Source organism: Mustela nivalis (genome assembly GCF_964662115.1).
Source record: "Mustela nivalis genome assembly, chromosome: 19".
Taxonomy (NCBI): Eukaryota; Metazoa; Chordata; class Mammalia; order Carnivora; family Mustelidae; genus Mustela; species Mustela nivalis.
Window position 1 is genome coordinate 35760174 of NC_139038.1, and position 25451 is coordinate 35785624.

The window sequence follows — 25451 nt, forward strand, 5'->3', positions numbered from 1 at the left end:
AAGACTAGATTTGTGAGACACGGCGGCTTTGCTCTGGGTGGAGGGCTGTGAGGTGACCAGGGATGGTGGGATGGGAACTCAGGAAGGGCAGGAGTAGCTGAGAAGGATAACAATCATGCCATTTGGAAAGAGGGAGGCAGCTGTCAGAGTCCACTTTATTGAGTGCTGTAGCATTTACACAGGTCAAGGGAGGAGACCAGCCATGGCTAAACAGAGCCCCGAGCCTACCCACCCAGGGTTTCTGCTTGAGGGGGATAAGGACTAGCTGCTCTGGATGGAGCTCCCCAGGCCTCTGAGGCAGGGTCCAAACCACCCTCCCTCCCTCCGAGCTACAGCAGCTTAGGCTTGCTGGCTGCTCTGTTCCCATCAGGGGAAAGGTACCCACCTAAATGCCAACACAAGGAAGAACGAAGGGAAGGAGCCTCAGGGTGAGCAGTGTGGATGCCCCAGGAGCAGAGCCAGTTCCAAGTGCCCAGACAGGCCCACTCAGCTGAGCTGGCTGCTTCTGGTACCACGGCCTAATGGCTGCAGGAATGGTGGGCCTACAGCCAGCTCAGCAGCTAGCCCAGAGAGGATGCTAAAGGCAGAGGCTTTAGTGTCTGGCCTTTATTGGTTGCTTGTTTTCTCAAAACCAGCATTTAAAAAAAGTCACCTGAGGTGGTAGCTTAGTCACCGGTGGAGGTAGGGGCAGGCCAGTGGTCACTTGGGAGGAGGGCGCCAACGTGGTATGATGGTTCCTTCACATGTAGTACCAGGCCAGGAAGCCAGCAACCAGGGCCACACCAGCAGCCAGAATGAACTGCAGGCTGGGCTTACTCAGCACCGCCAGGGCTGTTTGGAAGGGGCAGCTGCTGCCCTCCAGGGCACCTGTGTGGCGGCACCAATAGGGGACAGGACATCAGTGGGGAACACGGACACAACCCACCCTGGCAGGAAAGTCAGACAGGCAAGACCTACCTCTGTCTGGTTTAGCAGCATAGTACGGGCATTTGCGCACATCTCCTTTCCCATCGTGCATGGGGAGCCCATCCTCCCGGGTCTCCCTGGCCAACACGGAGCCAGCCTGGTCCAGTTCATTGAATATCTGCAGAAGCAGGGATGAAGAGCTATTAGAGGACGGCACAGTCTGCTTTCAGAGAAAACTCTTTCTTCCCCCACGCAGAGGGAGTAAGAACCAGTGAGACTTGCTCAGGAGGGCAAACCAGTACATGAGCAGCCCCAAATCAGCAGCAAGGAGGGCCACGACAACCTAACCCTTTTCCAGGCACCACCTCGGAGAGGTGTGACCACACCTGTGCTGCCCAGCATCCCACCACGGCCGATTGTGGTGGCTCTTCCCTGGGCCCTGACCAACCAACACGGCTCACAACTGAAACCACCAAGGCATAAACAATGAGGAGAGAACAAAAGCACTACCCTGAAACACTCCCTGGGCACTGGCAGGGTATTAGTGGCTAGGTATTTTCAGCATGAATGACAGGAACGTGTGACAACTGAGGCTCCAGCAGGGCTGACCCATCCTAAGTGGCCCTTGGAGAGTTGCTAATGTCAGACTAATCCGATGGGCCTATGTTGGGGCTGGTGCTGCGCTCCTCCGCCATGGCCATTCTCCTGGTGCTGAGGGCTGCAATCAGTCTCCCCAGGCTTGGCCCTATCTAAAGGCTACATGTAAATGGAATTCTGCTCTTCACTCTCCTTGGTTCTCTCCATGAACTTACCAAATGGTGCTTTTCAGAGCAAACCTCACTAAAAAGGAAATTCACTCAAGACCAGAATCCTATGGCAAGAGGGAGGAAGACCGTTTCAATTCCCCAAAACCATCTGTGCTAGGGCCTCGCCCTCCCCAAAGCAAAAACACACAGGCTGTCTAACAAAGCGGAGCTATCACTGGGCTCATTCCCTCTGTGGCCTATTTGGTCTACTTTCTAGCAGGCTGCAGCTCAGCAGACAGCTGGTGGCCACCATTAGAGGGGCCCCCTCCCACATGAGCCCCAGCAGTACCTGCATGTTGTACTCAAAGGCCCTGTTGGCCTCCTCCACAATCCTCTCTTTGGTCTTCAGGTTCAGGTCCAAGGCATTCATTCTGGCCCGGTACAACTGCTTGAACTGTTGTGCATTGTCCACATTCTCAAACAGATAGAACTGGGTCCCTTCTCCTGTGCTGGGAAGTTTCAGGGCCCGCTGGGCCACCTTCTTCAGCACTTGTCCCCCTGAGAGGTCCCCCATATAGCGGGTGTAGGCATGGGCCACCAGTAGCTCTGGCTCATTCTGCCCCACGTAATGGATCCGTTCCACATACTTTTGGGCAGCCTCAGAGCACCGCACCTTCTCCTCCCAGTCCTCACCAAAGAAATACTCCATGTCCTTGGTCAGTGCCTCCTTCCGGTGTAGCTCCATGGGGAAGTACAAGGGGGCAAAGGCTGGGTGGTCCTTGTTGCGCTCCATTTCCTCCTCGAGGGCTGAATATGTGAAGTAAAGTGCAGTAGTGGCCAGCTGTTGAGGGCAATGGGGAGACCATGGGAAGGGGCTGTGGGCCCTGACCAGCAAGCACCTCTCCTGAGCCCACTGCCCCCACGTCTGACGAGCCACAGGTGAAGGCTCCAGTGGTGTGCCCCCATCACCCCAATTCCCAAGAAGCCCATTTTGATACAGTGAATCATTTCACACATTCGGGAAATGCTCATATTGCTTAAAGGAATGATGTGGCGAATTGTTGGGAACATGGATACTTCTGCTTCCAGCACACCACCACTATGCTATTCTATTTAAGCTTCATGAAAACTACAATCTGATGTTAAAAGAGTGGAGAATGGGTAGAGAAGGCCCAGTTTCCACCTCCAAGAAGCTCTAAGGGGATCTTCCTCACAGGACTAAGGCCCCCAACCTGACCCTACCCACGACCAAGGTCACCGACCTTAAACAGTTCCTTCCTGATGTTGCCTTTCAAGAAGTCCTTGACAAATTGGGTGTTTTCTGCCCGGTCATGTGCTTCCTTGGTCCCTTCCTTCAGGAGCTCAGAGAGGTCGGCCATCCTGTGGAGATGGGGTTGTGTATGCGTGTGCGTGGGTGCATGTACATGTGTGCATTGGCCCTTCCCAGTCTCAGGGTGTGCCCCTGCTGGGCTGGAGGCAGAAGCTGGTAAGAAACTCCATTCCAGCATCAATACAGAGCCTTGCCAGAGAGCAGACAGATGTGAGTCGGCCCCAAGCACCTGGGTGACATGCAGGATGACTGTGACCCACTCCTTACCAGTGTCCATGTCTCTATGAACCACCCAAATGAACAATGCTTTGCCTCTGTGGCCCTCAGTGCCTGAAGAAACACAAACCTCTAATCCCACCACAGTGTCTGCTGGCTTCTCCAGGGAGCAGCCCCGGAGAAGGCAGTCCACGCTGCTGTGGTGGACTGACGGTAGATGTCCCAAAGCAGCCTTGCTGCCTTCCTCCCACCTTGGACCCACAGCCTCTTCAGGAGTACACGTGGCTGGGCCCAGGCGTAGGATCAGAATGAGATGGGCTGAGGCAGTTGGAGCCAGGATGTAGGTCTGTACCACTTAAAATGACACAGATGGAGTTGAGCAGCTAAGTGCCCCGGCCAGTACATGACAAGGCAAAGAACATATGACCCAAAAGATGGAGGCACCGGGTAGCAGCTCACATGTCCACACAATCCATGCACCAGAGTGGCCAAAAGCTTGGTCCCTCACGGCCCACCCTTTCCTGGCTTCTTTAGGAGATTAGCTCTTATCACCTACATGCTAAGAACCATTTATTATTAGCAATTACTTCAAGATATAAAAAAGCAATTTCTCAGTGACAAGGCTACAACAAAACAGTAAGAACAATGAAGAACAGGCTTTGGTAACTTGAGGCTTAGCATGAACTATCCCTACCCAATAAGAAAAACCCCTGGAGTCAGAGCTGCTCCCACATTCTAAGGAGTGGAAAACACTGGTCAAGGTCCCAGTTTTGCCTGATGACCCTTTTTCAGCACAGATGACAAACCACTTAGGGCTCTAAGAAGAAAAAGAGACCAGAAATACCATCAAATTCCACTCCTCAGCACTCCTAGCAGTGCCTGACCTGCTTCCTTAGGAACAAAGCAGGAGAATGCTCAGCAGCCCAGGGTGCTGGGCACTATTCACCCTGCAGTCCCAGTCAGGTGTCCCAGGGGGTGGCAGTACGGCATCACCACAGTGCTGACCACACCCCGGCACCCTAAGCGCAGAGGACTCCACGCAGCCAGCGCCTACTCACTTGGTGTGGTTTTCTTTTTCTGAGGCCCTGGAGCTCTTTTTCTCCGACTCATCCACCCCCTCTGAAGTCTCCAGTTCTGCTGACATCGTTGCTGAGTGGGATTGCTGCTGCACTCACTCTTCTGGTCCTGAGGAGACACAAGGAGCTGGTGATGTGGTGCCCACGGCAGTCACTTCCCCCAAACACCTGCTGGTGCTGCTGTCCTCAGAACTAACGTAATGGAGGAGTCATCACGTGCCTTAGAGTGTTTTAAAAATAAAGCTCTGCCATCACTGGGACCATTATCTGAATATGGATAAAATTTGAAAATGGACAGTGGATTAGGTAATAGCACTGTGTTGATAGTGAGCCTGCTGGTTTTTATAAATTGTACTGTGATTACATAACAGAATGTCTTCATTTTAGGAACTGTATCTTGAAGTTTTCAAAAGTAAAGGGGCACACTGTCTGCAAGTTACTGTGAAATGGCTCAAGAAGTGTGTGTGCGTGCACATCCGTATTAGGAAGAGAGGGGCAGGGCATACCAAGTCAAAGCAAATGAGGCCAAATGCTGTTGGTGAATTTGGATAAAAGATACACAAGAGTTCATCATACCATTCTTACAACTCTTCCACATGTTTGAAATTACAAAATTTTAAAAGTTACCTAACAAATAACATCACAAATAAAGCTTAAAACAAAAACAAAAAAGCAGTGGCGGGCACAGCAGCTGAGTCAGGCAGCAATGGCATCTCGGCTGGCCCGTCCCAGCTGTCGCCAGCAGGGCGACCTTGAGCACAGAACAGCAGAGCAGGGCACTGAATGGAAACAGTAAGCCAGGCCGTTCAGAGCAGCTAAGCAGAGCAGCTCAAAAGGGACTGATTCGGGCGCCTGGGTGGCTCAGTGGGTTAAGCCGTGGCCTTCGGCTCAGGTCGTGATCTCAGGGTCCTGGGATCGAGGCCCGCATCGGGCTCTCTGCTCAGCGGGGAGCCTGCTTCCTTTCTCTCTGCCTGCCTCTCTGCCTGCTTGTGATCTCTGTCTGTCAAATAAATAAATAAAATCTTAAAAAAAAAAAAAGGGACTGATACAAGTGGTATCAGGTACATGGAGTCACAAAACATGAAGACCATTCCCAGCCTATCCCCAACTCTGCTGGGCTGAAGAAAATAAAACAAGCCAGCCAGTCAGTTCTCAGCACTGCTGCCATGGCCGAGTCTTCGTCAGCCAGGGAAATAGAGTCCCACAAGACAAGCTAACCTCCCACCCCTGGAGGCCTCTACTCTGGCAATACAAAGGAAAGGAACTTTCCAGATGAAGAGCAGCACAGCTGTACCAACTACTAAGGGAACTTAAAAAACCAGAGCTACCCAATCAAGCCAAGGAAAGAAGAGGCCCTCACTTTCTACCTCAACCAGTATCTACTTACTGAGTATTTTCTACATATTCCACACAGAAACAGGTGTCAAGGGAGACAAAAAAGTTTAAGTAATGGTCCTTCGGGGCGCCTGGGTGGCTCAGTGGATTAAAGCCTCTGCCTTCAGTTCAGGTCATGATCCCAGGGTCCTGGGATCGAGCCCCACATCGGGCTCTCTGCTCAGCCAGGAGCCTGCTTCCTCCTTTCTCTGCCTGCCTCTCTGCCTTCTTGTGATCTCTGTCTGTCAAATAAATAAAATCTTTTTTTTTTTTTTTAAAGATTTTATTTATTTATTTGACAGATCACAAGTAGGCAGAGAGGCAGGCAGAGAGTGAGAGAGGAGGAAGCAGGCTCCCTGCTAAGCAGAGAGCCCGATGTGGGGCTCGATCCCACGACCCTGGGATCATGACCTGAGCCGAAGGCAGAGGCTTTAACCCACTGAGCCACCCAGGCGCCCCAAATAAATAAAATCTTAAAAAAAAAAAAAAAGTAATGGTCCTTCGAAGGTATAAACAAGAAAATAAAAGCCAGCCTCCATCTCACCCCACAGATATACTCACTGCTAGTTTTTGCTAGGCATGTAATTATATATTTTATCTTTTCAGATATTATAATATATGGTTTGCTCAGCATGCTTTTTCTGAACCTTCATGCCTTTAAATTTGGCATTGATACAGTGGTATTAGTGATAGGAAGGATTAAGTGAGAACATGGAAGGTATGAGGTTTTTAGCATAGTGCCTACCACATGGTAATAAGCACTCATTAAATATTAGATACGATTACATTCGTATTTTGATAGAGGCTTAATGGATGTTGTCCTGCAATATTTATTTATTTATTTTTTAAAGATTTTATTTATTTATATGACAGAGATCACAAGTAGGCAGAGAGGCAGGCAGAGAGAGAGAGAGAGAAGCAGGCTCCCCGCCTAGCAGAGAGCCGGATGCAGGACTCGATCCCAGGACCCTGAGATCACAACCCGGCCGAAGGCAGCGGCTTAACCCACGGAGCCACCCAGGTGCCCCTGTCCTACAATATTTAGAAAATAAAAAGCAGAAAGTGAAATGTGCCAAAGACATGCATGGTATCACTTGTATGTGGAACCTAAAAGAAAGATTTAAGGGGCACCTGGGTGACTCAGTCAGTTAAGCATCTGACTTCGGCTCAGGTCATGATCCCAGGGTCCTAGGATCAAGGCCCACGTCAGGCTTGCTGCTCAGCAGGGAGCCTGGTGCTTCTCCCTCTCCTTCTACCTACCACTCTACCTGTGCTCTATCTGTCAAATAAATAAAAACTTAAAAAAAATAAATAAAAATTTAAAAATAAAAAAATAAAAAAGATTTAAGTCATAGAAACAGAGAGTAGAATGGTGGTTGCCAGGGACTGAGGGAAGAGACAATAGGGAGAGCTTGGTAAAAGGATACAAATTTTCAGTGATGAGTAAGGCCTCAGGATATAATGAACAGCCTGGTAACTAGAGTTAATAACAATTTATTGCATAATTAAAGTTTGCTGAGAAGTATGGCTTTTAAGCATTATCACAGAATATGTGAGGTGATGGATGTGGTTTCAATTGTGGAAATCTATAATTACAGATCATCGCATTGGATACTTCAAATATACTGTAATTTTACTTGTCAATTATATCTCAATATGCTGGGGGGAAAAAAACCGAAAATATATAGAAACGGGACATTCTCTTAATTCCAAATCAGATATACTCTCATCTCTCCAATAATGCTGATGAACTATGCAGTTTATTAATGTGAAGTCCAGAATGCAAAGGTAGGTAGGTGGTCATCACATGGAGAGAAGAGTATTCAGAGAGGCTTCCTGAAGAAGGGGGCACTTACCCAGGACCCTCAATGAAAGACAGCATTTGGGGAAGAGAGGAAGGGCCTCCAGATCAAGGAACAAAGTAAAATGCAGACCACAGAGATAGCGTAAGGCTACCCAGCTATGCATCCTGCATTCTTCTACCAAGGGGCCAAGGCAGACTTTGTTGGTGGCAGAATAAGCACACAGCTTGTCCATGCCGACCTCCTTTTACAGACTTTTAAGAAAGAACATCTGAGCTCTATGTCCTCGGGGGCCCTGTGAGCCAAGATTTATCCTGGGCCACTCAGCACTCAGGCCAATGAGAGAAGAGGGTGCTGGTTGGGAGCTGTGGGCAACCAGTGGCGGGAAGAGGGCAGAGTAAAAGGTCCCAGAACCTCTAGACAGGTAGAAGTGCATGTGGCCATGCTGAAGACATACTCCAGGCACCAGAAAACTGCTGGTGCTGCTTGTATGTGAAACTAAAAGCAGGCAAAGACAAGAACAAGTACAATCTGGTTGTCTATGATACTAGTTATGGTAAGTCAGGTAAATTGCCTGCACCTAATTATCATGCTACATGACAGTGATTACATATGCGATTAAAACTGATCATTAATGGTTTTGTTTGCTAATAACTGCATACTCTGGGAGGGTGTAGTCTTGCTGGATCATTAGGGCCTTTTGCTTCTCTTAAAAATACAAAAGGTGGGGTGCCTGGGTGGCTCAGTCCTTAAGTATCTGCCTTCGGCTCAGGTCATGATCCCAAGGTCCTGGGATCGAGCCCTATATGGAGCCCCATACTGGGCTCTCTGCTCAGCAGGGAGCCTGCTTCTCCCTCTGCCTGCTCCTCCCACTGCTGGGGTTCCCTCTCCCACTATCTCTCTGTCATAAATAAATAAACTCTTAAAAAAAATACAGGGGTACCTGGGTGGCTCAGTGGATTAAGCCCCCGCTTTTGACTCAGGTCATGATCTCACGGTCCTAGAATGGAACCCTGTGTTCTCTGTGTTGGGCTCTGTGCTCAGAAGGGAGTCTGCTTAGGTTTCTTACTCCTTCCGCCACCCCGCTCCACTCTCTTGCACATGCTCTCTAAAGTAAATAGATAAATCTTTAAAAAAAAAAAAAGAGAGAAGGAAGGGAAAGCCAGCTTCCAAAGATGTCTTCTCATTAGTACTTTAATTGTGCTAGTCTCCCTTCAAGCATACGTTCCTCCCCCTTCTTCAACATTAGTCCTGCCTGAAGAGTCCCTAATCCCTTCCTCTCAGCTCAAGGGAGGCCCAACTCTGGCTCCAGAAGGAGGGCCACAGCTGTCTACTTCACTGGTGGAGTTTGAGAGCCCTTGCTGAATAAAAAATCCAAAAGAGGAGCATCTAGCTGGCTCAGTCGGAAGAGCATGCAACTCTTGATCTCAGGGTCATAAGTTTGAGCGCCATCCTAGGTGTAGAGATTACTTACATTAATAAAGACTTAAAAAAAAAAAAAAATCCAAAAAGGAAAGAAAGCAGGCAGGCAGTGGTCTGGTGCATATTGCCAACAATATGGCACCTGTGGACAACAAAGTCATCTGTTGTTGACTACTTCAACAGGTTCCTCAACTCAAAACATGACTTAACAATTTTGTTTTAAAAAAGAAAAACAGATACTGTCTTACTCCACTTAGAGGCAAGAATACTAAGTCCTTACTATGACCTAAAAGCACCATCTGCACAGAATGTTCTGGGGAAGGCTCCATTAGCACATTCAACCCACACAAGCTGGGCTCAGGGAAGGCAGCCTTTGACCATCCCTGTGTCCTGGTCCCTGCTCTTCAAGGAAGTGGCTGTGTGGTGCGGCATGCAGAAACCACCTTGTAGGGACGCCTGGGTGGCTCAGTTGGTTAAGCAGCTGCCTTCGGCTCAGGTCATGATCCCAGCGTCCTGGGATCCAGTCCCACATCGGGCTCCTTGATCGGCAGGGAGCCTGCTTCTCCCTCTGCCTCTGCCTGCCATTCTGTCTGCCTGTGCTCTCTCTCTCTCTGATAAATAAATTTAAAAAAATATATTAAAAAAAAAAAAGAAAAGAAACCACCTTGTAATGTCAAAAACAATTCACTACATTCTCTGAAAAACTATGTGTCCAAACTTGGTCTGACTGGCCTCTACACTCAAATCCTTCTTCTTTGTAGCAACCACTGGACTTCCTAGAAAACCAGAGGCCAAATCATAAATGTAAAACCTTTCTAGACTTCAACCTCTCATCAACAAGAAGCTGCCTCACTCTCCCTGGAGTCTGCTTAGGTTTCTCTCCCCCCCTTTTGTTGCTGAACATCAACAACAAAAAAGATTTCACTCTGGGAAATACACGTAAAGAAGTACTAATAGTAATCTGTACCAAAATGGTAAGTAGCCATACTATGGTGTTAGGGAAAAAACATCATAAAGCCTAACAATACAGGGTAGGACTGCTCGGAAGGATAATAAACAAAAGAATCTTGGCACAGATGGGACAAGCTGATAGGCTGCACCCACTATGAAAAAATCTACATACACTTGTTTTACATAAAGGACTCAAAATGCTGACTAAAAGTGTATGCAGAAGTATGTAAGTAGGGGCGCCTGGGTGGCTCGGTCGGTTAAGCATCTGCCTTCAGCTCAGGTCATGATCCCAGGGTCCTAGGATCAAACCTCACATCAGGCTCTCTGCTCAGCGGGGAGCCTGCTTTCCCTCTCTCAGCCTATTTGTGATGTCTCTGTCAAATACGTAAATAAAATCTTAAAAATAAATAAAAATTAAAATTAAAAAATCTTTTTTTTTTTTAAAGATTTTATTTATTTATTTGACAGAGAGAGATCCCAAGTAGGCAGAGAGGCAGGCAGAGAGAGAGAGGAGGAAGCAGGCTCCCTGCTGAGCAGAGAGCCCGATGCGGGACTCGATCCCAGAACCCTGAGATCATGACCCGAGCCAAAGGCAGCGGCTTTACCCACTGAGCCACCCAGGTGCCCCAAAAATAAAAAAATCTTTAAAAAAAAAGTATATAAATAAAAGTGGCATCTGGGTGGGTCAGTCAGTTAAGTGTCCGACTCTTGATTTCAGTCCAGGTCATGATCTCAGGGATGTATGACTGAACACCACATGGGGCTCTATGCTCAGCAGGGTGTTTGCTTACGGATTCTCTCTCTCCCTCTCCCCCTCCTCCCACTCACACATGAGTGCTCTCTCAATCTCTAAAATAAATCTTTAAAAAATACATGTGTATGTAAATATATATATACTGTAAATACACTGATGATAACAGGAAGACAGTCTGGAAAGGTAAACACTTGCTATTTGACTTTTTAGCTAATTGGCTTCTTTTATTTTTTTAAAGATTTATTTATTTATTTGACAGACAGAGATCACAAGTAGGCAGAGAGGTAGGCAGAGAGAGAAAGAGGAAGAAGCAGGCTCCCCGCTGAGCAGAGAACCCGATGCAGGACTTGATCCCAGGACCCTGAGATCACAACTGTAGCTGAAGGCAGAGGCTTTATAACCCACTGAGCCACCCAGGTGCCCCAGCTTCTTACTTTAATATAAAGTGGTCCAATTCTCCTGAAGCAGGGGGGAAAGGGGGAGGGAAGAAAGGGAGAGAGACAAGTAAGGAACTGGACCAAGCAAACCAGCTGAAGTAAAATCCTTCATTGCACTGGGGCGTCTGGGTGGCTCAGTGGGTTAAAGCCTCTGCCTTTGGCTCAGGTCATGGTCCCATGGTCCTGGGATCGAGCCCTGCATCGGGCTCTCTGCTCGGCGGGGAGCCTGCTTCCTCCTCTCTCTCTCTCTGCCTGTTTGTGATCTCTCTGTCAAATAAATAAATAAAATCTTAAAAAAAAAAAAATCCTTCATTGCACTAACTTCCATAGGAAGTCACCTGGACCTTTACTGTGCTCTTACAAATTTCAGAAAGGTCCATCTGTGACCCTCTGCTTATAAAATCTACCTCCGTAACTCCTGTACTAGCTGTTCACCTGACACAGGTTTTTACTCCCGCACCAGACAGAAGCAACAACAATGTCCCATTACCAATGTGCCTTCCAGCAAAGGAAGTTCCTGTGGTCCTGCCCAGCAGATCCAGAACCCTTATTTCAAAGCCTTTGTACCTGGTAAACTGCAGGCTCAAGGCACTAGGGCTCCTGAAAGAACAGACGTGTTCAAAGATACTATATCCTCCTCCATGGACACTCACAGCCTACAAACCTCAGAAACTCAGTGCTATGCTGCCAGACAGAACTACATTATCACTCATTCCTCAACTGGTGATTCAAAGCGCCACAGAGGCACCTGGGTGGCTCAGCTGGTTAAGGGTCTGACTCTTGATTTTGGTTCAGGTCATGATCTCAGATTTGTGAGACCAAGCCCTGTGTCCAACACCCACTTGATGGAGAGTCTGATACTCTTTCTCTCCCTCTCCCTATGCTGTTCCCTGTGCTTGCACTCTCCCTCTAAAATAAATAAACAAAACAAAAAGGCACAATAAAGACTTAATCGATAATAATTTTTTTCCATTTTGATTATTTTTCTTTGCCCTGGAAAATCACTGAAGAAGGGAGCAGGTTGCTGAGATCAGCCGGCACTAGAGAGCAAGGTGGGGGAAGGGGTAAGAAAACGCATGGCAACCAGCTCCCTGAAATTAGCACAATTCTCCCACCTGCCTCTGGAACTGACAGTGACCAGCTACAGTCGCCCACAATATGAGCTTGTGTTGTTATCCCAATGTGCAGGGGAGGAAACAGCCACAGGGAAGGAGTAAGCAGCTACTCAGGCTCCTGTACTGGGTCTGCCATAGCTCCCACCCCTCCCCACTAAACAGCTTGTGGTTGGGCACCAGGAATCCCTGCCTGCTTACCATAAGGATGTTCCTGGCTCAGAGTTTACTCCTGTATAGAACTGGCATCACATTAATAGGAGGTGATTACTCTTCTGCTTTCACAAGTGCTGTCATCGTGTCTCCCCAGTTAAAACAGAAGCTTCCTACAAGACAGATCATCAAAACTCCCTCAGACTCAGTTTCTCAGAGTCCAATGCCATGTCCCAAATCACTTACAGGTCAGTACCCTGGGCAGTATCCAACTTGAGTTCTAAATGTCATAGATGCACAAACAGAATGCCTACTGAGAAAGCTAGCTAAATGGTGGTGGGACAAGAAAATACTGGTTAACTTCTAAAATAGCAGAGGCGCCTAGATGGCTCAGTGGGTTAAAGCCTCTGCCTTCAGCTCTGGTTGTGATCCCACTCTCTGCTCGGCAGGGAGCCTGCTTCCCCCTCTCTCTGTCTGCCTCTCTGCCTACTTGTGATCTGTCAAATAAATAAATAAAATCTTCAAAAATAAAATGGCAGAAGCACCTGGCTGGCTTAGTCAGAAGAGCCATGTGGCTCTTGATCTTGGGGTAGTGAGTTTGAGCCCCACTTTGGGTGTAGAGATTTCCAGGGAAAAAATTTTTTTTAATTGGGGAAAAATTTTAAATTGGGTATTAGGCCTCTAACTAATACGTAATTTGTTTTTGTCTTTCTAGCGATCTCCCTCTCTTCCCTTCCCACTCTTTCTTATGGTCTGAAATTTCTAATGACTGTGTTTCCCATGCCTCTAAGCTGGCCAAGGCCATTCTTATCCCAGTTAGGCTGGCTTCCGCATACGCCCAGCTGTGTTGTGTTTTCTCTGCTGCTCCCCTCCCTGGGCTCCAGAAGGCCCAGAGTCTCCCCTGAGTCCCTGCCTCAGCTGTTCTCTTCACATCAGAGCTGGGCACTCCTTCCTGGTCCACTCTGAGCCTCCAAACAGGCCCTGCTCCATATGTATTCCCCCACCCCAGGAGGCTGCTTCTCACTCATGTGCCTATGAGGGCAGGCACTCCATTGGGCTCTGCTTACTTTTCTTAGCCAGTACTGAAGTATGAAGACTCAAGATTTTTTCCTCTGAAAGCCTACCTCTGGTCACTAGTGCAGCTTCCTTCCCACAGCCCATGGTTTTGTGGGTGTTTTCTACTCTTTGCATTCAATAAATACCTTTCAACTGTATACATCTTTGTCTATGATGTTACCTCACCCACTTAGATTGTGGCATTCAGGAGGGTCACATTTCAAAAATATACTACCTCTCACAGAAACCATGTTTTTAGATAAGCACAGAATACAAGAATCCCAGACTCTTTCTTTCCTGGATTATAGGATATGTTCCTTCTCTACATGCCCTAAAGGCTTTTCATGTTTAAGTGAGAGGCTACCTGTTTCCATTTACCAATACCATAATCAGACCAAGTCAATTCTTAATGATGCCACATGGTCCCATCAGGCCTCAGCAGATATAAATAGACTATTTACCTAAAAATTATTTTCTGAATATGCGTCAACATAAAAAGAGTAAATTCTGGGCGCCTGGGTGGCTCAGCTGGTTGAGCAACTGCCTTCGGCTCGGGTCATGAGCCCAACGTTCTGGGATCGAGTCCCACATCAGGCTCCTTTGCTCAGCAGGGAGCCTGCTTCTCCCTCTGCCTCTGCCTGCCATTCTGTCTGCCTGTGCTTGCTCTCTCTCCCTCTCTCTGATAAATAAATGAAAAATCTTAAAAAAAAAAATAAAATAAATAAAAAGTAAATTTTAACATCCTATGTATAAACCCTATATATGGTCTGGGAACAAAGAGCCCTAGAGCTACTACTGAGGGAAGAAACCAGGGGCAGGAAGGCACATCTCTTCAGAGCTCCAAATCTCTCTCTGTATTTTTTACCTGTAGGAATGAATACTTGCCCAGTGTTCCATACCACAAGACCACTGGAAGGATCAAATAAGATAATGACTATGAAAACACTTCATAGTAAATGTTAAGTTACACAAATGCTACAAAAAAAATGGAGAATGAACCCAGAACTATATCCTAGTTGGTCTGCCCTAAAAGATATTCGAGGTGAGCTTTTCTAACCTTTGGACACCAGGAAACTCGCAAGAGCGGAGAGAAGTGCTATTCTGGAATCTGGTGTGGACAAGAATTTGTTCTCTTTGGCAGAGTTTATTTATTTATTTTATTAAATTTTTAAAAAAGATTTTATTTATTTATTTGACAGAGAGAGATCAAAAGTAGGCGGGGGGGGGGGGGGATGGGCTCCCTGCAGAGCAGAGAGTTGGATACGAGACTCGATCCTAGGATCATGACCTGAGCTGAAGGCAATGGCTTAACCCACTGAGCCACCCCGGTGCCCTCTTTGGCACAGTTTACACGCCAGGATTGATAAGGGTAAACCCCACACCAACGGCCAGTTTTGCATGCTGTTCATTGAATGCAGAAACGCCATCTGCCCTACATAAACAGCCACTTGACTGGCCCTGCTCTGCTCCCAGACCCAAGGGAGGCTGGAATGTAGACAGGGCAAGGGAGTGACACACATGGACCTGTCAGTTTATTAGGGCACTTCTGGGTTCCTGCTAACTGCTGATTATTGCTATAGACTCAGCTCACCCTTGAGAAAGGCAACTGGGCCTTGAGAAAGGCAACTGGGTCTTTAGAGCTACATAGATTGGGATTTGAGATCTGGATTCCCAGTGTTTAGTAGCTGCGTGGCAGTAGGTAAGTCCTAACTCCTTGAAGGCTGAGTCTCCTCATCCATAAAAGGGTAACTCCCTTTTCCCCACATTTTCAAGTGCACTGTAAGGACTAAATGAGCTTATGTGCATGTAAGTGTTTCATGAAAGTAAGGATGCCTCAAATGTTGATGATCTCTTACGGAGGAAGCTGCTGAAGAAAATGAGCAGCTGGGATGCCTGGGTGGCTCAGTCAGTTAAGCGTCTGTCTTCAGCTCAGGTGGTGATCCCAGAGTCCTGGGATCAAGTCCTGCATTGGGCTCCTTGCTCAGCTGGGAACCTGCTTCTCCCTCTGCTTCTCTCTCTCCCTCCCTCTCCTTCTCTCTGACAAATAAAATCTTTAAAAAAAAAAAAAAAAAAAAAAGGGCGCCTGGGTGGCTCAGTGGGTTAAGCCTCTGCCTTCGGCTCAGGTCATGATCTCAGGGTCCTGGGATCGAGTCCCGCATCGCATCGGGCTCTCTGCTCAGCAGGGAGCCTGCTTCCTCCTCTCTCTCTCTGCCTGCCTCTCTGCCTACTTGTAATCTCTCTGTCAAATAAATAAATAAATCTTAAAAAAAAAAAAAAAAGAGCAGCTAAAAAAAGCCACCTGGGTGGCTCCGTTGGTTAAGTGTCCGCCTTCAGCTCAGGTCATGATCCCAGGGTCCTGAGATTGAGCCTCACATTGGGCTCCCTGTGGGGAGCCTGCTTCTCCCTCTCCCTGTCTGCCACTCCCCCTGCTTGTGTACTCTGTCAAATAAATAAATAAATAAATAAAATATTTAAAAGAAAAAGAAAGAAAATGAGCAGCTGAGTGATTATGAAACACTGAGAAAGAAGACAAAATCCAGTGAATCAACAGATAACTCTGAGCAGGTCACACCCAAGGTCATCTCATTGCAGATGTTGGGAGCAGTGTGTGGGATTGAATCTGCACTAACCCAACAAGACACCTGAAGACAGAGGCCTCCCAAAACTCTGAAGAAACCATATCATCGAGGTCAACAGCTTCAGAGTTTATACAAGGAACAGCACAAACTCTCCTCTGAACTCTGGTGCTGCCACTCCTCAGGAAATCTTACACACAATCTTCATCCCTTTCATTTTAATCACTGGATAAATTCAATCCCACAGTTCATTGACTGGATGACTATGAACCTGTGGCTTAAGAGTGAGTTTCAGACAAGGAATCCTAGAAAAGTAGACTCCAGGGGCACAACACTCTTGCATCAGATTTACTAAGCACACATTTGCACATGTAGACAATAGGCCTGAAACCAAAACAACCACTACCTAGTCCAGAGGAACTAGCCTCTTAGTAACCTTAAAAACTGACCACTCAGGAAGTCCACAACTTCTCCAGCACACTTTCTTTTACTCGAGACAGGGGCGTGCTCATCTCCAGCATGCTGAAATACAAGTGGGCAAGCACTCAGAGCAGACACTGGGATGAAATCTGAAGCACTGAAAAGAGCTCAGAATAGGGGCTAGGAGCCTACTGTTGCTGCTGCCAAAGAGAAGTCCTGGTAAAAAGACTTGCTACTATGAATGAAATAAATATGAGAAGTCCTGGTAAAAAGACTTGCTACTATGAATGAAATAAATATGACTCCCCTGTTCCCTGAGCATCACCCCACCTCATATAAGAGGACCAGGTCTCAGGGCTGAGAACACAAAGACTCTTTCCCATGAGAAGCACGTGGGGTGGGGGCTGAAGCCCTGACTGAATTCTAAAATGGTGAGGACCATATAAGAATAGGCACCAGACATCTTCTAACATAGGAAACACTGACAAATCCATGGGTCACCCCTAGGTACCATCAAGTGAAAATTATTCCAACTTCGGAACAATCTTGAAAATGTGTCCTGTAGCTTAAGCAGAGTTGTTACTATTCCTGTTTGCTCAGGTGTAACAGTTGTTGCATGTGGCTTCAGCTTCTCTCATAGATATGGTGACTACGGACAGCATTTGGGGGTCGAGGGACAGTGACTAATTAGAATGAAGTGTTATCAGCTCCCAGGTGCTTTCCTCTCTACAGAGAGACTCAGCAGCGGCTCAGCAGCACTCCCGCAAGAACAGGAGGTCCTCAAGTTTACCTTGGGAGGATGTACAGAGGAAGAGCACCAGACTGAAGTCTAAAAGACCCAGGCAGGGGCGCCTGGGTGGCTCAGTGGGTTAAGCCTCTGCCTTCGGCTCAGGTCGTGATCCCAGGGTCCTGGGATCGAGCCCCACATCCAGCTCTCTGCTCAGTGGGAAGTCTGCTTCCTCCTCTCTTTCTGCCTGCTGCTCTGCCTATTTCTGATCTCTCTCTCTCTATCAAATAAATAAATAAAATCTTAAAAAAAAAAAAAAAAAGGACCCAGGCAACGCCTGGGTGGCTGAGCCGGTTAAGCGGCTGCCTTCCGCTCGAGGCATGATCCCAGCGTCCTGGGATCGAGTCCCACATCGGGCTCCTTGCTCAGCGGCGAGCCTGCTTCTCTCTCTGCCTCTGCCTGCCACTCTGCCTGCTTGTGCGCGCTCTCTCTCTCTCTGATGAATAAATAAATAAATAAATTCTAAAAAATATAAATTTTTAAAAAATAAAATAAAAGATCTGGGCATACCAGGTTAAGTCACTCGCAAGCGGGGGTCCCATTGACTGGGAAGAAATAAAGACTGAGAGCTTTAAGTAATACGGCCAAGGTCACTTAGAAAGTTAATAATGGAGTTGGGGTGAAAGCTGAGTCCTTCCTGAATTCAAGCTCACTCCTCCTATATCCCAGCTAACATGGATGTGCAATTAGTAGGATATCACCACAGACTACTAGCAAAATGGAAAACGAGGCTATACTACACTGCATTTACATGTTCAGTGGAGGGGTTTTCTAAACCACTGAGTGCCATTTGTTTCTTTGTATGAAAAGTTAGCTCAGTCCTATGATTTCTGAGAAGTTAATGCTCAGGCTCCTATTTGAAGCTTCAGAACCTGGTGCTGCCCATCGACAACACTAACCTTCACTCACTCAGATTACACCGCAACCCAAGAAGATTGTTCCCTGGCGAGCCGTGCTTTTGTTGACTAGCAGGGCAGGCCAAGGCTGGAGACAGCTGGTCTCAGAGGGGAGGACAGTGCCTCTACCACTCAGTGCATGAAGGGAGGCAGCCAGACCTGCCAGGCCTTGGTGGACAATGAAGCCAGAGACTGACGGCATCCTTGTACCAAGGAGAGGTCACAATAGGATCTGCACATCTCTATAGCACCTATCACCATAGTAACTACAGAGAAATAGAAGATCTGGTTTCAAGAATCTAAAAGCATGTTCTACATGTGCTGAATGTCTAAAATCTACTCAGTCCTGGGGTTCCTGGGTGGCTCAGTCGGTTAAGCATTCAACTCTTGGTTTCAGCTCACGCTGTGACCTCATGGGTCGTGGGATGGAGCCCCATGCTGGCCTCTGCCCTCAGCGAGGAGTCTGCTTGGAGATTCTCTCCCTCTGCCTCTCCCTCACCTCATAAATAAATACATCTTAAAAAATATGTATATAGGGGCACCTGGGTGGCTCAGTGGATTAAGCCTCTGCCTTCGGCTCAGGTCGTGATCTCAGGGTCCTGGGATCGGGCTCTCTGCTCGGCAGGGAGCCTGCATCCCCCACTCTCTCTGTCTGCCTCTCTGCCTGCTTGTGATCTCTGTCAAATAAATAAATAAAATCTTAAAAAAATATATTAAAAAATATATATAAATATATAAATATATATTTTTTGGGGGGGGGGGTCCCATCTTCTCTACTAAAAATACATGTCTAACTTAGGAGCAGTAGTGCAATTGATAGGAACTATGTCAACATAAACCTCATGTAAGATTAGGAACTCCACCGGCCAAGGTATTGGTCATTCTAACAAGGTGGTTCCTAGATCTCACTCTGGACCTGTAAGGGGTCTTAACATGTTCACACAGGCCTACAGGGTTAGGTATTATTCCCAGGCGTTTCCACAGTGATGGGTGGAGGGAGGGGCTGCCTAGATTCTGATGGGGGGTGGGTGGAGGGAAGGAAGGGCTGGGGAGGGTAAGTCGAATGGGGTCAAGGAAATAAGCCCGACTCAGAACCGGTAACTCCAAGAAGCTGGCTCCATCCTACAAAAGCTTTGTCTATGGCCGCAGGAAACCAGCAACAGTAGCTGTTGGGACTTTCTCAGAGTAAGGAGTTCAGCTTTCCCAGGGAACCCTACCACCACTGGTACAGGGGTCAGGCGCACAGAGCAGTCTAACAGCAAGCATATGCATCCAAGTCCTTTCTGCACAACACAATGCTGACATGCTGAAGTGACACAGGAGGAGGCGTGGCAAGGGCTGCTCGCATGACCTTTAGAGATGACCTGTAGCAGGCACCCAACAAATGCTACCTGAACTGACCTCAGCCAAGGCCACACAGGCTAAAAGGAAGAGCAGGGAAGTGGTGAAGCCCCAGGTTCTAGTCAGGTACAACTGAGAACAACGCCTGGTTCTGTCATACACCAGCTGGGTGGCCTTGGACTGGCTACTTGTCAGAATCTCAGTTTCTTCACCTGTAAGGACAGCAGTAACTCCACAAGGTAGGTATGAAAATTTAATGAGATAAATTACTTCTAGAACTGCAACGTGTTGTATAATATTAACTGAAGAAAGTATCCCTTAAAGTTTAAAGTTAACAAGTGTTCTCATACCCCCCCGCTTTTTCCCAGATTTTATTTATTTATTTTTTCAGAGAGGGAGAGCAAGCAGGCACACAAGCAGGGGGAGTAGCAGGCAGAGGGAGAGGCAGGCTCCCCACTAACAAGGATTCTGGGATCATGACCTGAGCTAAAGGCAGATGCTTAACTGACTGAGCCAGCCAGGCAACCCCCTATATACTTAAAGACAAGAAATGGAAATACCCCTGTCTCAGTGAAAACCCTTAAAGGCAACATCAAATCTGTACTGGGATCACACAAGGCTCACTGTGAAGAACCTCTGTTTTCATTCTGATAACACTAGGTACCAAGAAAGAAATAGAAAAATCTTGGAATCTCTAGCACAATAAATTTTGAAAAGGATCTAAAAGAAGATGATCACCAACGTTCAAACTTTTTCAGGGACACTCCGAACGTGAGTTGGATGAAGGTTCCCATCATGCTATGGAGAGTCAGGATGGAGTTCTGTTTCTTTAGAATAGCTGATCACTATAAATAAAGGTTTAGGTAACTGAAAAACTTACTTGACTCTTTGATAAATCTGTTGCACTTTTATCTCATGACACTCAATCCCCAACCCAATGGTGGTCAGCTGGGGACCATTTTGGCATACACCCATCCCCATGGGTTATCTGGCAATGTCTGAAGACATGTTTGGTTGTCACAACTGGGAGGTAGGCCATTCGACTGGTATCTAACGGGTAGAGGCCAGGGACACTGCTTAACACCCTGCAATGCACAGAAAGCACAAACACGAGTGCACGTATGCACACACATGCATGCGTGCACTCACACACCCGCCACCACAAATCATTATCCAGCCCAAAATGTCAATAGCACCAAGGCTGAGAAACCCTGCCTGAAACTCAGCAGCAGCACTAAGATGATTCAAGAAAGGACATTCATCTAATATTCTTCTCATCCCTTCATTAGTTTACAGAGACAAGATGAGATTTTGACGCTGTGCTTCACACGGCAACACCTCTATCAAATATCATTTCCAGAAATTTCTGGGGAAACTGAATTTACACCAGAAAATAGAAAAGGTTACTACTAGATGGGGCAACTTGGCACTGTCCACAGATGACAATGAAAGGAATCACAGTACCTTCCTGGGAATAGGACTGATTTGTTTTGGGATCACTAGGAGGCAAAACCTTTAAAGCTTCAAGCTAAGTAATGAAGCCAGGTAGAAATGAAGCCCCTGACAGTACTGACTTCTTTGTGTAAAGGAAGAAGAAATCTAATGCTGGAAGAAATCTAATGATCCTCTATCAGTCTGGTGCATGACTGACAAGCAGGCTAAGAATCAAGAGAACTAAGTTCAATTACCCAGCCTGCACTGGCTAGCTGTATTACAGGACTTTCTGGAACTCCAACATCCTCATTTATAAAACAAGAGGTGGGCGCCTGGGTGGCTCAGTAGGTTAAGCTGCCTTCAGCTCAGGTCATGATCCTGGTGTCCCAGGATGCAGCCCCACACGGGGCTCCCTGCTCAGCAGGGAGCCTGCTTCTCCTTCTACCTGTGCCCCTCCCCACTTCTGTGCTCTCTCAAATACATAACATTTAAAAATAAATAAATAAAATGAGAGGCATTTCTAAGGAAGCTGCAGGGAGGATGGTATTTAACATGAGGAAGAGCAGGAAAGGCTGTGAGCTTCCCCCAACTGTTTCAGCCAGAGTAGCTCCCCTATTCCTTGATCTTCTTCCTTCAAAAATGCAGTATTGCTACTTCTAAAAATAAGGAATAGAAAACAAGGAGCTTGATGATCTTAGAGGCTTGATGTTAAGAGTTACCTAAGGGAGACTTTTATGATCTGTTATAGCACTTGTATCCCATTATAGTATTTATTTACATTCCAGATTACTGTTCATTTATCTTTTTCTCCTATTGCCCAATACAGGGCACCCAATCAGGGTTTGCTGAGTCAATGAATGATTTCCAGAATTTGGGGTATTCTCAGAATCAAGGTATTCTCAAAGACCAGATGACAAATAAGATAGTTAAAAAGGAATCCCAAAGGGGTGCCTGGCTGGCTCAGCTGGTAGAACATGATCTCAGGGGCGTGAGTTTAAGCCCCATACTGGGTGTAGAGCCTACTTAAAAAAAAAAGAAAAGAAAAGAAAAAAAAAAAAAGGAAAAGGAAAAGAATCCCAGAAATAAGAAAAATGACTGGCTAGTGAGTAAGCATTTTTACTGCATACATTTCTACTGATGGGGTGAGGGATGAGATTGGCCAGGTTGGAGAACCAAGCATGGGATGCTTTATGCTCAACTAACAGTTTCATATTTGAAGGAGACATGCTGCATTGCACTGGTTTTAAAATGGCTTTCTTATATGCCACAGAAAGAAATACTTTCAGATTTTGTTTTAAGGACTGTGAAAGCCTGACTGGAAGTAGAACCTGCCTTGTGGCATCCTCCCCCCACCCCACTGCCCCTTTCTTTTTAAAAGAAATGGATTGGCAAAAAAATAAAAATGAATAAAGAAATGGATTGGCAGGGGCGCCTGGGTGGCTCAGTGGGTTAAAGCCTCTGCCTTCGGCTCAGGTCATGATCCCAGGGTCCTGGGATCGAGCCTCACTCACATCAGGCTCTCTGCTCAGCAGGGAGCCTGCTTCCTCCTCTCTCTGCCTGCTTCTCTGCCTACTTGTGATCTCTGTCTGTTAAATGAATAAATAAAATCTTTAAAAAAAAAAGAAAGAAAGAAAGAAAGAAATGGATTGGCAAAATTTTAACAGTCAAGGTAAATGCTTGCCAACACTCCTCCACCCCAGGCAAGCACAATCACCTGACACTTCCTGATGTCTCCCACTGTAAAAATTCCTTATTCCTCCAGCTGGCTCTGGAGAGAAGGGATACACAGCAACATTTTCATGTTTGTTACTCTAGGGAAGGGGTCAACCCAAAGAATGCAACAGCTGTAGAACCTCCTAACAAGCCCACATCCTGTCTCTACACACATTTTATAGGAAATACACCAAGGAATAAAGTTATCATTATTGAAAGGGGGAAAGTAAAAAATGCTACAGTGATCACAACTTAAAGAAAACGAAGAAACAACAGTTTGCCACTACAAAACTGAGTAATTTCAGTTTAATTAAAGATGAATTAAAGATACATGAAGTGGGTGCCTTTAATTCCCAAAAGTTCCCAAGAACTGGTCAAACATCATTTTCTCCATTAATCATTATCAAGAAAAAATTCAAATAGCCCAGAACATCTACTGTTGCCGAAGGACATGATTAGGCAATAATGAATGAATAATTTTTGGAAAAAAGAAGGTAGACAAGATGGGTACGAGAAATATTCAACAACTTATAGGCCAACAAAGGCAGTGGACCATGTGGTTCAGGGCTCTATGAGGTATCTCCACCCCCCCTTTTTTTCTTTTTATTCTTTTTTCATCCCCCCGCCCCTTTTTAAAAGATTTTACTTATTTGACAGAGAGATCACAAATAGAGAGACAGATGGGGTGTGGGGGCAGGCTCCTCGCTGAGCAGAGAGCCCGATGTGGGGCTTGATCCCAGGACCCTGAGATCATGATCCAAGCTGAAGGCAGAGGCTCAACCCACAGAGCCAACCAGGTGCCGCATCATCCCCCCCTTTATAAAAGATTTTATTTTTATTTTTTTATTTGGGAGAGAAAGAGAGAGAGAGAGATCATGAGCAGGAGAGAGGGGGACAGAGAGGGAGGGAAGGAGAGAATCCCAAGCAGACTCTGCGCTGAGCACAGAGCTCCATGCGGGGCTCAGTCCCACAACCCTAACCAGAGCTGAAACCAAAAGCCAGACACTCAACCAAATGAGACACCCAGGTGCCCCTCAATCCTTTCTCTAAACCAAACCCTACAAAAAGGGCCAATACATAAAGCAAATACAATGAGTGCAGCAGCATCCACAGTTAAAGTGGTGGCAAAGGGCTGGCTTGGTCAGTAGAGCATGTGACTCTTGATTTACAGGGTCTTGAGTTCAAGACTCATGATGTGTGTAAAGCTCCCTTAATTTTTAAAAATAAATGGAAAATAAAGCCAGGCCAGGTACTCAGGAGCTCAGTTCCTCCAGCATCCTCAGGAACTCTGAGCTCAGCCTAGTTTGGTGGCTGCGGTCTAGGGAAGCTAAGTTATTTGCTCCGAAACAGATGGCTTCCATCTGCTGCTGCACGCGCTAAGTGACAGTGGTTCTAGGACAGTCTCTTAGGCTAGTGCGTCCAAGCAACAGAAAGAAATTGGTCCTGGATTAGCCACTGTTCCTGGACCTGCCCAGAGCTTTTCGGCTGGTGAGCCAGGGCTCCCTATACTCTTTCACAGCTTGTTTCCAATAGTCCATCAGCTTCTTGAAAACATCCTGACCTTCCAAAATGCCTGTGGTTTCTGCATCCTCAGTTCACCCCATCCACAACACTCTTACTTAGCTCTAATTCTGTATCCACTACATTTGACTGTAAGGTCCCTGAGGGCAGACCTGGAGCCTCAACCACACTAGTAAGGGAGGGTGCATTAGCCACCCTGTTCCTGGAAACCAAATTAGACCACCACTTTCGTGGGAAGGCACAGTCCTTTACATGAACTCTCATGCATGTCCCATGACAGTGTTTGGTGAAAAGCTGTTTGTTTACAAAGGAATGCTATGGCTTCCGTCTCTAATCTTCCACCCAAATGCTTCCACATCTGAAAACAGAAATTCAGAGACATGCACTTCTGAAGATAGGTAGGAAGGGTATTTGCCAGAATAAAATAATCATTAACTGTTTTTGTTTGCAAGTCCCTTTCAGAATCAGAGGACAGCTGTAGACTCTCTCTCCAGGACAATTACATATAAAAAATGTTGTCAGTGACACTCCAGAGTAACCACAGGCCCCTAAAGTTAACCCACAGACCCAAAATTCAGGTTAAGAATCCCCATTCCAGCAGTCTCTTTATGAAAGACATTTTCATCATAGTATGTTTTCAGTGAGATCCTGAGTACTGATTAAAGAGGGCTTCCCCCTTTGTTTGGCTGTCTTCTTTTCTCTTACTGTACTTTCACCTAACCCCAATGGGTTCAGTTCAAGTTCTTCAGTCTTTTCTGTTTCTCAGCTCTTCACCTTCCTGACCTCCCAAAATACTGTGTCAGAACAACAATCATAACCAAAGCAATTTTATGGGGCACCTGGGTGGCTCAGTGGGTTAAGCCTCTGCCTTCAGCTCAGGTCATGATCTCAGGGTCCTGGGATCGATCCCCACATTGGGCTCTCTGCTCAGCACGGAGGCTGCTTTCCCTTCTCTCTCTGCCTGCCTCTCTGCCTACTTGTGATCTCTCTTTCTCTCTCTCTCTCTCAAATAAATAAATAATCTTAAAAATTTAAAAAAAAAAAAGAAGCAATTTTACTATTTCAAATTTCCCCCAGGTGACAGCCAACTCCAACTGTGCTGGGTTTGTTGTTTTGCACACCCCCTCAGGGCCAATACTCTGCACACCAAAAAGGAAATACATGCTGCCCAACAGGCAAATATCACAGCCTCTTTGCCCTTCTACCTTTAGGCACTTGCACTTAAACAGTAACTTTAAAACTGGACAACGTGCCCTAGAAAAGCCAAAGGCAAAGGCAAGAAAGAATAATCTACAGTACTAGTCACTCCACTTTTCTCCTCTAGTCAGATTTTGCAAACACAAAGAGCAAGACAAATATGACACTGAATACACACACTTGGAAATTTTGCTGATGCTGTCCAAAGAAAAGAAAAAAAGTGTGTGGTAA

The 25451-nt window shown here is 46.5% G+C and overlaps 1 protein-coding gene across 2 annotated transcripts in view; it reads right to left on the bottom strand.

Moving 5' to 3' along the window:
* Positions 1–135: 135 nt before the first annotated feature.
* HMOX2 (heme oxygenase 2) overlaps positions 136–25451 on the bottom strand; it is a 32075-nt gene continuing 6759 nt past the window's right edge. Inside the window, exons 2-7 of one of the 2 annotated variants that reach the window (XM_082713225.1) lie at positions 12328–12452; positions 4257–4383; positions 2915–3032; positions 2002–2493; positions 958–1084; positions 136–867 (exon numbers count right to left, since the gene is read on the bottom strand). In XM_082713225.1, the coding sequence (XP_082569351.1) occupies positions 740–867; positions 958–1084; positions 2002–2493; positions 2915–3032; positions 4257–4342 (951 nt within the window). In that variant the 5' untranslated portion in view covers positions 4343–4383; positions 12328–12452 and the 3' untranslated portion in view covers positions 136–739. The remainder of the gene's footprint in view (positions 868–957; positions 1085–2001; positions 2494–2914; positions 3033–4256; positions 4384–12327; positions 12453–25451) is intronic. The other variant, XM_082713224.1, reaches the window with a different exon arrangement.